Consider the following 17,183-nt stretch of genomic DNA (forward strand, 5'->3'; position numbering starts at 1 on the left):
TATTACTGTGCTATATCTCTAAATTAAATTACTACAGCCTAGATGGTCTCTCTTAGTATTCTCCAGCCCTAACAACACTTGTAAATTTCTTTATCCAAAGATATCACATCCTTCCATTGGTGAGTGTACAATACTCTAGTTGTGACCAAACTGTAATAAAATTCTGCATGACCTCTTGCTCTTGTATTCAATGTTGAGCGAAAAGTTGAGTAATTCCAAGGTTTCTTTGATCAATGTATCTACTTGTGTTGTACATTCATGCATTTAAAGATCCTACAGTTCCTCCATACTTGATAGCCTGCCATTTGCTGTGCATTTCCTAGCTTGAGTTCCATTCAGCATCTCTTGTCTATTGGGCTAATCCATGGGTATTAAAAATGTTCTTCATTGATGACAACTCCACTGCCAATTTTGACATCATCATCAAAGAATAATTTTGCCCCTTACCTGTTACTCCAAATTTACAATATATATTTAAGCAGCAAAAGCAAGAGGCCTATAGATCTTCACACACCCTGCCCCCCTTCCAAAAATGAAAATTCCTGTCAACCATTGCACTTTTTCAGTCCAACCTGTCACTTTACTCCAGGATCCTTTGAACATAATTTCTTGAGCAATCTAAATATGTAAAATTTTCTGGAATTTACAGAGTAGTACATGTGATGATAATATTCCCAATTTGAACGGTTTTCATTCGACCATTAAATAAGATCATAATTGAGCTTTTTCCAGGACGACGTTTCCTGTACCAAATGGTTAGTTTTTCTCTCTTGCTTTGAGGTGGATGTTATGTTCCAGGATTCAACAGTAATACATAATTAGTTGATTCTAATCTTGCTCTATGTGATTTTGTTTTAGGTTTATGACAGAGTGGCCAAAGAAGGGGTGCTACCAATGAACCAACAACTGTACAGATTAATAACCCACTGTGGTCCAGTGGCTGGCTGTATTTTTGCTTTAGTTGCTGTTTTGGACTTCTTTTTCTTGTTGGTCTTGAGATATTTAGTTCCAGATGACACGATTGATATTGCTGTAGATGCCACAGGTGCGAATAGAGTTTGGAAACATCAGGGACTTTCAACAAATGAAAAACATCGGAAAACGCCACCTTATATTGAAAGGGGCAAACACAAAGTGCAAGTCTGAAGCTTTAGATTTTAAAGATTGAGATTATAAAATTGTTTTCAGCAGCTTTTGCTTTGTATGACATAATATCTGTTTAACTATTCTGTTACTAAATTAGATAATATAATCCAGAGATGCATAAAAATTGGTCAGATTTGATAGTATGAAGGAAAGTAATGTAATTGACAATATTTCTACATTTAGAACATAGGAACATAGGAAGTAGGAACAGGAGTAGGCCAAAAATGGCCCATCGAGCCTGCCGGCTGATCTAATTTATGACCTAACTCCACCTACCTGCCTTCTCCCCATATCCCCTAATTCCTCGATCATGTAAAAATTTATCTAACCAAATTTTAAATATGTTTAATGAGGCAGCCTCAACCACTTCCCTGGTTAGAGAATTCCAAACATTCACTACTCTCTGGGAAAAACTATTTTTCCTCATCTCTGTCCTAAATATACTTCCCCCGAATCTTGAGACTGTGTCCTCTCGTTTTAGTTTCCCCGGCCAGTTCAAAAAACCTCCCTACATCTATCCTATCCATACCCTTCATAATCCTAAATGTTTCTGTAAGATCTCCTCTCATTCTTTTGAACTCGAGCGAATACAATCCTAGATGATTTAATCTTTCATCATAAGTCAACCCCTTCATCCCAGGGATCAACCTAGTAAACCTCCTCTGGACCGTCTCCAAAGCCAGTATATCCTTCCTCAAATATGGAGACCAGAACTGGACACAGTACTCCAGGTGCGGTCTCACCAGTACCTTATACAGTTGCAACATTACCTCCCTACTCCTGAATTCAATTCCTCTAGCGATGAAGGCCAACATTCCATTTGCCTTCTTAATAACCTGCTGCACCTGAAACCTAACTTTTTGCGATTCATGCACAAGCACTCCCAAGGCCCTCTGCACAACAGCATGCTGTAGTTTTTCACCCTTTAAATAATATTCAGCTCTTTTATTTTTCTTGCCAAAGTGGATAACCTCACACTTACTAACATTGTACTCCATCTGCCAGACCTTTGCCCACTCATCCAGCTTAACTATATCCCTCTGCAGACTCTCCACATCCTCATTACAATTTGCTCTTCCACTCAATTTGGTGTCATCCGCAAACTTGGCTACACCACATTTTGTCCCCTCCTCCAAGTCATCAATGTAAATGATGAACAGTTGTAGGCCTAACACTGACCCCTGCGGCACCCCACTTACCACTCTCTGCCAACCTGAAAAACTCCCATTTATCCCGACTCTCTGCCTTCTGTCAGACAACCAATTTTCAATCTAGGCCAGTATACCTCCCCGGACTCCACTTTCCTGTAACTTACTGAGAAGTCTCTTGTGCGGCACCTTATCAAACGCTTTCTGGAAATCCAAATATACAACATCAACCTGTTCCCCTCTATCCACCGCACCCATTATATCCTCAAAGAATCCTAACAAGTTTGTCAAACAAGATCTTCCCTTTCTAAAACCATGCTGCGTCTGCCTGATTGAACCCTTACGTTCCAAAAGTTGCACTATTTCATTTTTAATGACGGCTTCAAGCATTTTTCAAACCACAGACGTCAAGCTAATTGGCCGATAATTTCCAGTCTTCTGCCTACATCCCTTCTTAAAAAGTGGCGTGACATTTGGTGTCTTCCAGTCTGCCGGGACCTGCCCAGAATCCAAGGAATTTTGGTATATTACCACCAATGCATCAACTATAACTTCTGCCATTTCCTTCAGAACCCTTGGATGTATATCATCAGGTGATTTGTCTGGCTTTAGTTCCATTAGTTTCTCCATCACTACTTCCTTTGTAACAACTATTTTATCAAGGCCCTCACCAACATTCGCATCCTTAACTCCGCACTTGGGCATGCTGGACATGTCTTCCACCGTGAAGTCTGACACAAAATATTTGGTTAATGCCTCGGCCATTTCCTCATTTTTTGCTACCAGTTTTCCTTTCTCATCCTCCAAGGGTCCTATGTTAACTCTGGCCACCCTCTTCCGTTTTATATATTTATAAAATTTTTTGCTTTCTGTTTTTATATTTTGTGCCAATTTACTTTCATAATCCTTTTTCCCATTTCTTATTACCCGCTTTGTAACCCATTGTTGTCTCTTAAAGTTTTCCCAATCTTCCAGTTTCCCACTGCTCTTTGCAGCTTTGTACACCTGCACCTTCAATTTTATACTCTCCTTTATTTCCTTTGTTAACCACGGTTGATTTTTTCCTCCCTTGCTGCCCTTTTTCCTGACCGGAATATATTTTTGTTGAGCATTACAAAATATTTCTTTGAAAATCTTCCACTGTTCCTCAACTGTTTCATCAATTAGTCTGTGCTCCCAGTCCACTCTGCCCAATTCCTCCCTCATCCTATGGTAGTCACCCCTGTTTAAGCATAATATATTAGTTTTAGATCTAACTATTTTCCCTTCCATCTGAATGAGAAATTCAATCATACTATGATCGCTATTCCCCAGATGGTCTCTGACTATTACATCATTTACTCTACCTACCTCATTGCACAACACGAGATCCAGGAGAGCATTTTCTCTTGTGGGTTCCTTAACATGCTGCTCAAGAAAGCTATCGCGGATGCATTCTATGAAGTCCTCTTCCAGACTCCCACGACCAACTTGATTTTCCCAATCTATGTGGAAGTTAAAGTCCCCCATGACGACTGCCGTATCATTATTACATGCCTCACTTATCTCTCTATTTATTTCCTGTGCCACTAAACTATTGTTATATGGTGGGCGATAGATAACACCCACCAATAATTTTTTCCCTTTGTTATTCTTTATCTCTACCCAAATGGACTCAACATTATGCTCTTTAGATCTTATATCATTCCTCACTACTGCCTGGAGCTCATCTTTGATTAAGAGTGCAATTCCACCTCCCTTACCATCCTGTCTATCTCTTTGCCCCACCTGATACCCTTGAAAGTTTAATTCCCATTTAGGGTCACCTTGTAGCCATGTTTCCGTGATGGCTACCAAATCATAGGCATGGGTACCGATTTGCGCCTCAAGTTCACTAACCTTATTTCTAATACTGCGGGCATTCAGATAAAGTGCCCTTATGCTCTTTGTCCTTTTAATATCTAGTGACTTCTGTAACCTTTTCTTTTGATTTTTCTGCCCACTATTTTTCTTTGTAATTTTCTTAACACTATCATTGACCCGAAAACTCACTGCATTATCTGATTTTTTTTACTTTCTCCTCCCAACATTACTTTTCCTGGCCATTACTTTATCTTCCCTACCCTTTTCCCTATCACTCTGGTTCCCATACCCCTCCCAAATTAGTTTAAACCTTGCCCCACTGCTGTACCAAACATATTTGCCAAAATGTTGACACCTTTTGGATTTAGGTGCAACCCATCCCTCTTGTAAAGATCATGCCTTCCCCAAAAGAGATCCCAATGAACCAAGAAGCCAAATCCTTGCCTTGTACACCAGCACCTCAGCCACACATTCATTTTCCTTATCCTTACATTCTTTTCATCACTTGCATTTGGAACAGGTAGTAATCCCGAGATCACCATCCTAGCGTTCCTGTCTTTCAGCTTTCGTCCCAGCTCACTGTAATAATAATGACTGCATACCTGAAAGCTTAGAAACTTTGATTATTTAATATTCACTATCGTCACACATGCTGGAATATGGGGGAAATATTATCCCTTGTAATTCTGCAGAGCTTCTTTTGTGGGTGCAGGCTACTTTTAATTCAATATATTTAAACTAAATTATATATCAGTAAAATACTGCATTGTGTCAGTTGCATTCAAAATCAGTGTCTATAGTTACGTGAGAAGAAAATAGTTAGAAAATGTTCATGTGTGTCATGTACAGAAGTGAAATTATATTAAGGAAATAAGAAAATGGCAGAGAAATAAAGCAAACATTTTGTAACTTTCTTCACAAACAAAGCCACAAAGAACTCCAGAGACAATGGGCGAAAGTGAATGAGGAACTGAAAGAAATTAGTATTATGGAAAATATAAATATTGGGGACATTAATGGAGGTGAGTCAATAAATTTCATATTTTCATCCCTCTTTTAAACAGTCAGTGAAATTATTTCCATTCTATTCATTGGTAAACAAGAGGCTGCAACTGCTTGAAACTTGAGTGACACATGAGGACCGAAGACCCGAGAATGCTGTTTCGTTGGGTTGTTCTTGTAGAGTCAGATGACAATAGACTTAACTTGACACAAAATGCTGGACAAACTCAGCGGATCAGGTTGCATCCATGGAAGGCAAGAGACCATCAACACTTCGGGCCAATGATTCCTGATGAAGGGTATCAGTCCAAGCATTGACTGTTCATTGGTTTCCATGATGCTGCCTGACCCACCGAGTTCCTCCAGCATTTTGTGTGTTCCACTCTAGTTCTAATTTGATTTGCAATTGAGATATTGTATAATTATCATTGCATGTACCTCTAGTTTCCTTATTTATACAACATAATACAATGCATTACTACTACTCCAGTTTGGAGACTTGTATCTTATTCCCAGCAATGGTTTGGCTTCTTACTTTGTGAGATGTTGGGTAGGAGGGGAGTCAATGTAAGGTGTTTTGCAAACTCTGTCTCAGAGAAATCACAGGAATAGTCCCAATATTTATGGAAAGATTCGGAATTCAATTATATTTACCTCTACCTCACTACACACCTCCACTCATCTCTGCTTTTATTTCCTCCACACAATTATTTCAGAGCATCCAAAACACTGCTAGGCTAACTTGCATTGTTTGCATTTAGTCATTATCCTGGTTCTAAATGAGTAACTGAGAAGTTAACATTTTGAGAAGAAAGTTATTCCTTTTCCTCTTACCCACCCCCAAACTTGTAATTGCTGATATATGTGCTACTTGAGTCGTGGATTCACAACTCTGAATTTAATGTACCACGATCTTCATGACCTTAGACCTTTTATCTCTCCCTCCCTTCTTTCTCGCTCCCATTAATTTTAACCCTTCACTATTTCCTTCCTCTGTTCTCTTAATCTTTTGTCCAATCTTTCCCTACGCTCACTCACCATTCCATTTATCGTTCTCCCACCATCATTCCCTGTGCCCTCCTCTTGTATCCTTCCCTTCCCCTACCTTCCTTCAGCCTCTTTTTCCTCATCATCCCAACATTTTCTGAAACCTTTCACTTTCTACATTTCCATTTCTATCCCACTACTTTCTATTCTGTTTTCCTTCCCTCCTCCCTTTTCATCACCACTACTAGCTCTACGCCATTAACCCGAAAATAATGTCCATTCTGGCTTGTTTTATTCTTTCACTTCCCTCACTATCCCTCTCCTTCACACTCCAACTATCTTCCTTCCATTTAGAGCCTGAGCCCTTCAGGTCTCCTACCCTCCTTGATCCATCTTGTCTCCCTTTCCTCTATATATTTCTCTCCCACCCCTTCTTTCTGATACTACCTCCACTCATGCTCTTTTGTTCCTCTACTTGACTCCCCTCCATACCGGGACTCCCAACCCTCCATTAATCTCATTTCTGTCCTTCCCCATTCTCCAACCCCTCTGTTCTCTCTCCCATCACTTTCTTACTCTCAGCCTCTACTCCCTCTATCATTACTTGCCCTATGTCCCATTCTCCATCCACATCACAGTACTCTGTTAAAAAGCTTAAAAGCAGGACCTTAAGCGTGGTAATTTCGAAACTGCTGCCAAGTGCCATTGAGGGTAAGAAAAAGGAGTTGTGGTAGATGAATGTTTGATAAGAGTAGCATTACTGGTCAGGGATAGTATCACAGCTGTGGAGAGGGTATCTACTAGGTCGGAGTGGGTGGAAATCAGATGAGTAGTCTATCGGCCTCCAAATGGTCCTTGGGAAACTGAGGAGCAGATTAGAAGGCAGATTTTGAAATGGAGCAGAAATCACAGAGGAGTTGTTTTGGGAGACTTCAACTTGCCAATATTGACTGATACCTCCTTATTGCATAAGGATAGATGGGACATAATTTGTCAGGTATGTCCAAGAAAGATTCCTGACACAATATGAACCAGCTGACAAGAGGAAAGGCCATACTGGATCTAGTACTGGGTAATGGCAGACCTTGGAGTGGGAGCATTTTAGTAATATAGACCACAACTCCCTGAGCTTTAGCATAGGTATGGACAAGGATAAAATCAAACAAGGAGGCGTGGAAATACACTTCTCCCAGCAGAATTAACTAAAAATTGTCTTAAAAAGAACATTTTATTTTTTAAAAATTCAAGATCGTTTTTAAGATATTGATGAATGGCTACAAGGAAAGCTATATTACAAATATCAAAGAAAACATCTGTGAAAGAAAGTACTGCAACAGGAGAAGTTACCTCATGACCAGATTTCTCTTCCTCCGAGGATTACACGGGCAACGACATGCAATTTCAACGCCAATTCCCCCAGGGAGCTGGAGGTAGATGGTTCTGGAGTTCAGAAAAGGATTGCAGAACTACAGGCTTCGTTTGCACATTTGTGCATACATGGGACATCAACTTTGGAAGGAAAGCCCAAAGCAACCAATGTTGCTAGTCAAACAAGACCACAAGAATCGATTCAATGGCGATTCTGAAGTGATTTTTTTTTTAAAAGGGAAGAAAACATATCGAGAAACAGAAAGAAGGAGAAATAATTGAAAGGGGAGGTCCAACTAGTTCAAGATATCCAGGATGACAATTCAAGTAAAATTATTCAAGCTTTAAACAATTTAGCACAACAAATTACCACAATGAATGACAGTTTGCTGCTTTTAATACTGATTTTAATGAACAATTTCAAATTGTTAAAGAAAAAATAAAGGATATTAAACATGATGTGAAAAGATGTACTGATGCTGTGTATAAAGTCAAATAAAATTCAGAAGATTGAAGAAGTTGTTCAAGAATGTAATTTTGAAGTGGAGGAATGTAAGGATGTGGTTAATAAAATAGAAGATTCATTTACAGGTTGGGGTTACAAAGGAAAGAATTTTTATAAAAATAAGACATACTGGAAAATCATAGCCGTAGAAGTAATGTTAAGATTGTTGGACAACCTGAAGATTTTGAAGATACTAATCCAACTCAATTTTTTCAAAAATAGATTCTGGAAGAATTAGGAATTTAAAATTTTCCAAATGAGCTTGAATTAGATAGAGCTCATTTGAGCTGACAGGGAAAAAAAAAAACCTTTTCCAGGTCTACCACCACATTTAGTTTTAATTAGATGTCTTCGTTATCAGGACAAAGAAATGATTTTGATACAAAATGCTAGGAAGAATCAAAGCCCATTAATGATTGGAAATAAGATTTTTTAATGTTGATTTAAGTTCATCGATAATTCAAAAAAGGAAAGAATTCAATCCAGCGAAGGTATTACTTTGGAACAAAGGATATAAATTTTCCTTCAGATATCCAGCACCATTGAAAGTTTTTTTCTGGAAATAATCCATTTTTTTTTTTACTGATGAAAGTGAAGCTTTGAAATTTGCTAACCTGCTTCAATCAATTTCTAATCAACAAGAATTAACAGAATTGGATGATGACCAAGTTAACAAAGATCTTGAAGAAACCTTTTATAAATGAAGAATAAATTAATATTGTGTATATTCTGTCTGGGAAGGGTTGACTTTTTTGTCTTCTAACTTAACCCCGTGCCACCTGAACAGTAGAGGGTGTTAATACTGGTGTGTGTGTGTGTGTGTGTGTGTATATATATATTAATTATAAATAATAATATTTAGGGTTTATTTATTATATATGTCATTTCTTTTTCTTTCTGAAGGAGATGTCAATTGAACTGAATATGTGAAGGGGGATCCCAATTGAACACATAAAGAGATATTAAATATTTAAGATATGGCAATTGATACTTTGTTATATTTTGTGAGTATTAATAATATAAATGAGGTACATAATCCAATTAAAAGGAATAAAACTAGCATATATTAAAAAAAGTTGATTTATTTTTACAAGAAACTCATTTAAGTGAAAAAGAACGTAAGAAATTCAATGAGAATTGGTTGGAGAAGTGGCAGCATCTTCATTTAATTCTAAAGCAAGAGGAGTTGTAATTTTGATTAATAAAAAAGTTACCCTTTAAAATACAAATTTAATTATAGATGTAGCAGCAAGATTTGTTTGAGTGAATTGTCAAATATATTCAGAAATGTGGACACTTATGAATATATATGCACTAAATATAGGTGAAGAACAATTTATTCAAGATTCTTTTATGCATTTGTCAGAAGCAAATGAAAATATTTTAATTGTTGTTTAGATCCAATATTAGATAAAACATCAAAATCAATCGTTAGAACTAAAACTGCTAAAAAGAATCAATTTTATGTAAGAGTTAAATTTATTAGATATGCGGCAAAGATTGAATCCAAAAGAAAAAGATTATTGTTCTATTCTTTTAGACATGATTTTTATTCGAGAATAGATATATTTTTGATATCAGCGTAATTAGAAGGAAGAATAACTGGCACCATATAAAGTTAGAATAATCTCTGATCATTCACCTCTTTTGATGTCTTGTATAATTCAAGAAAAAGAAGCAATGGTATATAGATGGAGATTTAATTTATCATTATTAAAAAGAGTAGATTTTTGTAATTTGTTATGAGGCCAAAGGACCCTAAAACCCAGCAGCAATAGATATTCATCAAGACAAATGGTTACTTAAATGGTTGCTTTTAATTATCTTTAAACATGAAAATAGAAACAAACTTTAACTTATCACTATTAACTTACTTTACCTGACTTAGCCCCCTTATAATTTTAAGTGCACATGTGTGTAATGTATGTGTAAGTTCAGAAAAGTTCTTTGGTTCACAGTCCAATCTCACTTCTCATTCCTCCAAGTTCACTGGTTGCAGGCAATTCTTACACTGTGCACATAATCTAACATGTATAAAGTTCACCAGGCTTTGGTGCTTGAAAGGTAAATGGTTACCGCTCACGAAGAGTCTTGTAGGTTTTCAGAGAGGGATGTGTTGTTCCAGGACATCCACAACTGATTTACTTTCATTAGCCACTTCAGTATCTTGTTGACGAAACTTGCCCCATCAGGGTTCTCCAGATGATAACCTCTTTCTTTCAGGTCACTACAGATTTCTTTTTTGTTTCCCTTATTCCAAGAGAAACATTAGACAGCCAGTCCTTTCCTCTTGCATGAACCACAAGGGCTAACTAGGCCATCTTCCACACTGGAGCTTCTTGCCAGCCTTTCCTATTTCAGTTGGCTGACACTGGTCTCTCTCTCTCTCTCACACATATTATTGAAACTGAGACAGCCTTTTTGACTCTCTGCAAAATCACATGACCCTTTTACAACAGCAAGTCTTCTGGAGACAATAGGGCACCTGCCTGCTCTTTCATTTGTTGCTTTTGGGTAAACAAGAACCCATCAGTGACCTCTCCAAGCACTCTTCAAAAAGTCTCCATTGGCATTTCAAATAAGATATGTTTTAAAGTGTTTGTATGTAACCTACTCTAACCTTTCCCAATTATCTCCCAAAAACATTTCTATATACTCTGTCACAAACTATATAAGAGATTCAAGAATTTCTCCAAATTCATTCTAAATTAAGTAATAATAAATTTATTACTTTTCATAGAATGAAAGAGAAGTTTAATATGCCCAATTATACACTTTTTGCTTTTGTAAGAGCCTTTTTAATTAAAAAAATTGGCTCATAATTTAACTTTACCTAGACAGAATGAATTGGAAGTATTAATAACTAATGGAGATATTAATAAGTTTATTTTAGAAATGTATAGATTACTTCAGAAAAATGCTCCGAAATTGGGAATTCATAAATCAAGACCAAAGCCACTTTCAGGTGGCCACAATACCCGACTGTACTTCTGTACGGCTGTTGGGTGGCCACCTGAAACTGGAGTACCCAACCAGGAGGTTTACCTACCTAACCCTTCTGTAGGTATAATATCCTGCTCCGAGAATTCACTATTGCAGCTGAAAGCAGCAGGAGCTGCCAGTGGGCGGGCTGATGATTTTGCAGTGATGTCATCAGCCATCGATTCTTGTTGCAATTTTGAAAATCCGGTCAGTGTGCAGACTCATGGTTACCGATGCAGTTTAATATATCATTACATTGCAGCATTGTATCAAGGTATGGCATCCAACTGATCAGATGCAGAGGTTAGACTGCTTCTTGACAATTTATCTCGAGAAGCACAGGAGAGGGAGCTGACGGGGACTGTGAGGGGTGGCCCCACATATGAAAGAGTGGCCACTGCACTCAGCCAGTGGCCATGACCGCACGAAGATGCAGGTCGTGACAAAGCTGAAGAACTTCAGGAAAAAATTCCACGCCGTGCTGGATCACAACCGCAGGAGTGGCAGTGGTAGAATGGAGTGGCAGTTCTTCCAATAATGTCACACTCTCTGGGGACCCAGCTGCTCAGCAGAACCCTTGAGCGTTGCCAGTCCCATGGAGAGCCCTTATTCACCAGATCTCATCCCTGAGGCATCTCAGGCCACAAACAGCAGTGCAGTAGGCACAGGACACTGTGGATGACTCCATGGGCACAGCCCTGGATGTCCCCCAAGACAGCAAAGCACCACTCGCTGACCGTGGAAGTAGCCAGGCACCACTTGCACCAGGGGACACAGGTAGAGAAGCATTAAAGAGGTTTTGTTTATTGAGAAGCACATAATTTAAATACTGATGCACTTTTCATGATTTGACCCTCAGTGCTCGGACCCATACGCAAGCGAAGGAAGCCGACGAAGGTTCATGTCCTTGCCAAAGAGCTGCAAAACATGATGTCCGCAATTGTCCAGGAGGAAGCGGAGAGGGAGCGTCAGCGTACAGAGGTGGCTCTGGAGCATCAGAGCTGATGGGAGATTTAAGGACACATGAGAAAGCTGTGCACCGACCGGTCTAAAGGTGACAGGCACGAGTAGGCAGCCACATGCTTGTCATCTGTGCTTGAGAATCTCAGTGCTGCATTGGACAGGCAGACCTCCACATTCCAACGATTCTTTATTTAAATGGAGGCTTGTCCATCCCAGTTCCCACACCCCTATGTACCTTCCATGTACCGTTCCCCTCATGCTGGCCTGCAATATCAATGCCAATGCGTAACAGTAGCACTTGGAGATGCTGGGGTCCAGCAGTGTTTCCCCACCCTCCTTCTCTCCCCCCCCCCCCCCCCCCACCACTCATTCATCCAATTTTTGGAATGATTTGTGTGTCTGCCTGTAATCTTGTTAATGCTGCCCCAAGTCACTAGCCACTTTTGATGCTAATAAAACCCATGATATGTGCAATAGTCTATGCATTATGTGAAGGATTGAAACATGCATTAGTGGGTGCCAGGTGGTAGAGGTTATTGTTCTTGTTAACCATTTTCTGTTCTTTTTGTGTCCAATCGTTTGACTTTCTGAATGGGATGGATTTGCACTGCCTTTTCTCCATTCGGTTGAACACAGCAAGTCTGTTGCAAAATTTAAATCTTTATGGCACATTATCTACCTCAGGTATGTATGAAACTGTACAAGTGTTATTGAACAAGTTTTTTATTAAAGTTTCAAAAAGCATACAAGTCTCATGTATCATTACTTTGTCACTGTTCCGTTCATGCAATCAGAGTCTGAAATCTGGGGCCAGGCATTTGGCTCCTGTCACAGCCTTTGGGGCGGGGGGGCAGTGGTGGGAGTTGGATTGGTAGGTGTGAGGGACATAGCCGCGTCGCACAGGGAACCCCTGAGATACATCCCCGTACAGGATGGACATAATCGCGGAGCGGATGACCTGGACTCCATGGGGTTGGGGATCATTACAGTCCTGGATTCTGGGTGTAGGGGGATCTGCTCGAACCAATGCCCACTCGGGCAAAAAGTTCTTGCTGAGCTCACATACATTGTGCAGCATGCAAACACAACATCTGGGACAAAGGCAATCGCAACATCAAGATGGTTGGACAAACATCGCCAGCGGCCTTTTAGACGGCTAAAGCCATGCTCCACCACTATCCCTGCGGAATTCAGCGCCTTGTTAAATTTTTGCTGTTCTGCATCCAGTACTTGATGCTGTGTGAAGCCCTTCATCAGCTGGTTCTAAGGCGGTATGCCACATCGCCCACAAGATGAGCTTGGACCTCCACTCCATCAACATTTTTGGACACCTGTGGGCACAAAAGTGCAGAGATGCTGTTAGTTCACCGACCTGCCCGTTTACCCACAAGGCATGAATGACGTCACCGGGAGGAACATATAAGGGTTATCACTCACGTCACATGCAAAGAGGTATCCAGTCTGCTGCTCCGTCTTTCTGTCCAGAGAGGAGTTGGCAAGCACGCGTGCATCATGTGTGTGGCCAGGCCAACGCACAAACATGTCCGAGAAGCTGCAAATAACAAATAAAGTAGCCTGTACCTGTGAACATGGGGAAGCGAGATGTCAAAAAACAAAAAGTCAGGGCTCTAACTCACCAGAAATTGTGATCAACAACCGCTTGCAGAACCACGGAGTGCCACCCTTCGCAATTGTAGTAGGCTGCTGGGTCCATGCTGGGGGTAACAATGGGAATATGTGACCCATCAATGGCGCCAGCACACATTGGGTAGCCCCTTTCCGCAAACCCGTCAGTTGTCTCCTGGAGGCGTGTTCCACTTAGCAGGAAGATTAACGCTTACCAAGGACGCTCTTCAAGGCTCCTGTCATCTGCTGTTCCACCATACACACAGTGCTGACGCCTATCCCGAAGACATCACTGATGAATCGATACTCACAAGGGCCACAGCCAGTCAAATTCCCGGGACCAATGGATGCTGCGCATCTGGTCTATGAGGCGGCAGGTGAGGTTCAATGAGTTCCAGCGCGAAGTTGAAGGTGCCCCGCGTCATACGGAAGTCTCTTCCACTTGTCATCATCAAATTTGGTGAGGATATTACTCCAGAATGCAGCCCTCTGGGACCCGTTCAACCTCCAGAGAGATTTGTGATCAAGGCCAGTTGACTGAAAAGCAGAATTCGCCTCTGTCTGCGGCGTCTACGCTCTGCAAGCCTTTCCACCTCCATCTGCTGCCTGCTGGCCCACAACCTTGGCAGGAATTGTGCCCTGATCTCACTATGCGCTGTTCCGATTGCATGGAGCTGATAAGAACCTCAACATATTTCATGGTCTCACCGAGGATTTTGCGTATCTCGTCCTGGACACTGACACAGGCTGACAAAGCATTTCTCTTCTGTCCTCCATGATCCTGATCCTGTGTGCTGCAAATGACGTCAAGGCCGCGTGGGCGGGACGATGCCACAGTCCCGAGGAGCAAGCGTTCACTCGGACGCGGCTCTCCATCAGCGCCGGCGCATGATCTACCGTCCGAGCACCTGAAAGTGGCTTCTGCCTCTCCCTTTTCCATGTCTCCCACAAACATGATAAATTCTCCCCTTATGGCCAATTAACACCTTTTGTTGGTCTGACTCCTCCCCCACTGTCTGAGTTCTGAGACTTCCTTGCTCATTTTGCTTGTTCCTTGAAGGGCTCAGGCCTGGAGCATCGGCAAGATCTCCCTGCTTTTTATGACCTGCGAGTCCGGCTGAGTTCCACCAACATTTCGGTGTGTTTTCTTGCACCACAATCTGTCGGTTCTGTTATATCTGCGTCATTTTATTTCATTTGAAATTTTTCCTGCATTCGATCTTTCACAGTAGGTGGCAAGGCTGTATTTTGCACAGGAATTACTCGCAGCGGGTCCCGGGCGGGCGGCTCCGACCCGGGCGGGGGGCGGGGGGCGGGCAACCATCACGGACCCGAGCGACGTGCAGCAGCTGCTGTGGCAGCCAATGGAGATGCGCGTTGGCGTCGCATCACAAACAGGAAGTTCATTTCCCCCCCCCCACGTGGAAAGTAAACGCGCTGTGGCGGCAAAGGTTTCAACTCGTGTCCAGACCATTCATCAAGAAGCTTGGGCAGAGGGAGGGGAAAGTGAGTGGCGAGGAGAAGAGATTCGGCGCGATAGGGAACGGGCACTCCTGGTGTACAAAGAGGGTGAGGATTTCGGGGAACAGAGGGAGAGCAGAAGAATGGATTCATTTGTGGGGTGGGGGTGAAGGGCAAATCAATGGGGAATGCGGAATGGAGTCAGAGGGTGGATAATGCATGTTTACCTGTCTCTGCCATGTCTACCTTCGACCCGCTGCAACATTCCATCGCTCAGGCTCTCGCTCCCTTTATCCCGCCCTGCCAGCTTTATCTATTTGTTTTACCCAATGCTGTTGAAATAGAATCGATTCATCTTAAACCACAGGCCCACCAGAAGGTCAGCAAAGAGTGAGCCTGCGAAGTGCGGAGACTCGCTTTACAAATGAGGATAGCAAATGTTCAAAGAAACAGCCAAAAATAAAGAAAAATTAGAAAAGCTAAGGAGCCAAGCAGAGCAGTTCTGTCACAGACTGGGGAAGTACCGCATGCCTTTTGCTTGGACTGCCATACATCTAATGAACATTGTTAACAGTGCAGGAAGCCTGGAGCGAGACAGTAGACTCAGAGATAAGAGGAGCAGGAGGTGACAGGCATTTAACATAATTTTCTTAAGAAACCAGTAACACTTTTTGTATTTATTTGGTGATTGTTGCTTGTTCTTATAAATTGAGGGATTACTCACTCTTACGTGGTGCAGTAAAAGTTTCTCTGTTAAGTCCCGAGTTCAGAGGAATACCTCCAGTGTATCATTAGCTATTTCTCTATTTCCCACTAAGCCAACTTGTATGTATGTCAGATTAAACTTAAACACAATTTTTAATCATGTCAACCAGATACAGTTTCACTTGAGTTCTGACTTTTGGGTTATTTTTGAACTTGGGTCTTAGAGATGCAAGGGTCATGGGCAAAGTAATCTTTTGCTTAAACTTTAGTTGGGTATTTCAGTTAGATGATTATTGCAAGAAAATAACAGAATGTTTGTTCTGTATTAAATAAAATGTCCACTAATAGTTTAATAAGTTGTGTGCGGGCACATGCGTGTGTAGATATAAAATAACGTTCATTGAAGATGTAGTACTGTAGCGAGCACTACAGCAGAGAGTGGAAGAACGACACACACTTGATGTAACTGTAGTCAAGACTGTTTTTATTGCTCTCCGTGCCCTTGGTTATATAAGCCCAGCTTCCCACCACTGGGCCTGGTTTTCCCCGCAGTTGTCAGCAGAAACTGATTCCATCTGCATTGAATTCGTCCATCGTTATTGAATGAAGATCTACCAGGACCAATGCCTGAAGAGGGTGCACAAAATCAGTGAACCGGTGCGGACTTGAAAGGCCAACATGGCCTGTTTCTGCTCCGTAAATGGTTATATGGTTATATGGCTGGATTTGAACTCAGCAAACAGTTGAGCTTTGATGTGCATTAACCATGTACATCCTCAACTTTGCTGCGCAGGATTAATTCACGGTGTGCTGCTCAGCTAATTGAAGCTGCTAGCTCTGGCCTCTAATTGGTAACTTATGACCTGGTAACGAGGAACTTGTGTTGCCAATTCAAGTTCTATTGCGTTCAGTTCTGCTGTATTGCTTAGTGCACGATTGTGTATCATTACTGGTTTATTATTTTGCTTGTTCCACTCCCTCAGAACCACAGACTACCTCCCCCCCCCTGCAATTTCTGATGCTGTCTTCCCCTCCTATCCCCTCCCCAACTTGCCTACCACTCACTTTCCTGTCTCCATCATCCTTACTCCTGCCCTCTGAAACGTAGTCTCTTACTCTCTTCCCTTTATATTTTGATCTGCTGCTTGTGTTGATGTGTGGATTTCTTGTCCTTCTAAATCAACAGCCGTTTTATGTTTAGGTCCTCAATGGTTGTTCTGCATTTCTACACGAGCCCCAAGGAAGTCCCGCTGTTGGATGTGGGGAGAAGTCTTATCCAGTCTGGAAACTATGTGGAGAAGATTGAGCATGTAACTCAAGAGATTTGCTTCAATGTGAACTGGACAGGTTGGTTTGTAGTGGGAGAGTGTCATAGTCTGTCTGAGAATGAACAATCATGATGGAGGAGAAAGATGAGGATGTACATTGTGTTAGAGGAGATCAGGAAG

General features: G+C 41.3%; 3 protein-coding genes across 7 annotated transcripts in view; 2 read left to right on the forward strand and 1 right to left on the reverse strand.

Moving 5' to 3' along the window:
* Positions 1-7,359, forward strand: part of LOC138747493 (phosphatidylinositol N-acetylglucosaminyltransferase subunit A-like) — a 33,130-nt gene extending 25,771 nt beyond the window's left edge. Inside the window, exons 5-6 of the mRNA XM_069906759.1 lie at positions 859-2,887; positions 5,064-7,359. Coding sequence (XP_069762860.1) covers positions 859-1,146 — 288 coding nt within the window. The 3' untranslated portion in view covers positions 1,147-2,887; positions 5,064-7,359. The remainder of the gene's footprint in view (positions 1-858; positions 2,888-5,063) is intronic.
* A 5,333-nt stretch (positions 7,360-12,692) lies between these two features.
* LOC138747464 (uncharacterized) lies at positions 12,693-14,864 on the reverse strand. 2 transcript variants are annotated; one of them, XM_069906707.1, is made up of 3 exons: positions 14,278-14,864; positions 13,381-13,524; positions 12,693-13,274 (listed from the first exon to the last, which is right to left on the reverse strand). In XM_069906707.1, exons 1-3 carry the CDS (start codon positions 14,443-14,445, stop codon positions 13,197-13,199), a joined length of 390 nt encoding a protein of 129 aa, XP_069762808.1. In that variant the 5' UTR covers positions 14,446-14,864; the 3' UTR covers positions 12,693-13,196. The 2 variants fall into 2 exon arrangements, with proteins under 2 accessions (XP_069762808.1, XP_069762809.1); XM_069906708.1 differs by having other exon boundaries at positions 13,381-13,495; positions 13,581-14,864.
* Positions 14,865-15,052: 188 nt separating this feature from the next.
* pfas (phosphoribosylformylglycinamidine synthase) overlaps positions 15,053-17,183 on the forward strand; it is a 49,671-nt gene continuing 47,540 nt past the window's right edge. For 2 of the 4 annotated variants that reach the window (XM_069906702.1, XM_069906703.1), the window contains exons 1-3: positions 15,073-15,138; positions 15,398-15,655; positions 16,937-17,082. In XM_069906702.1, coding sequence (XP_069762803.1) covers positions 15,468-15,655; positions 16,937-17,082 — 334 coding nt within the window. In that variant the 5' untranslated portion in view covers positions 15,073-15,138; positions 15,398-15,467. Of the gene's footprint in view, positions 15,139-15,397; positions 15,656-16,936; positions 17,083-17,183 lie in introns of all 4 variants that reach the window. The other 2 variants (XM_069906706.1, XM_069906704.1) reach the window with 2 other exon arrangements.

The sequence above is a fragment of the Narcine bancroftii genome, chromosome 12 (genome assembly GCF_036971445.1).
Source record: "Narcine bancroftii isolate sNarBan1 chromosome 12, sNarBan1.hap1, whole genome shotgun sequence".
In the NCBI taxonomy this organism is placed as follows: Eukaryota; Metazoa; Chordata; class Chondrichthyes; order Torpediniformes; family Narcinidae; genus Narcine; species Narcine bancroftii.

Coding starts and splice junctions, on each gene's coding strand:
- LOC138747464 (XM_069906707.1), bottom strand. CDS start 14,445: ATGGAGAGCCGCGTCCGAGTGAACGCTTGCTCCTCGGGACTGTGGCAT. Junction 13,525..14,277: donor CGAGATACGCAAAATCCTCG/GTGAGACCATGA, acceptor CCATGTTCACAG/GTACAGGCTACTTTATTTGT. Junction 13,275..13,380: donor GATACCTCTTTGCATGTGAC/GTGAGTGATAAC, acceptor TTGTGCCCACAG/GTGTCCAAAAATGTTGATGG.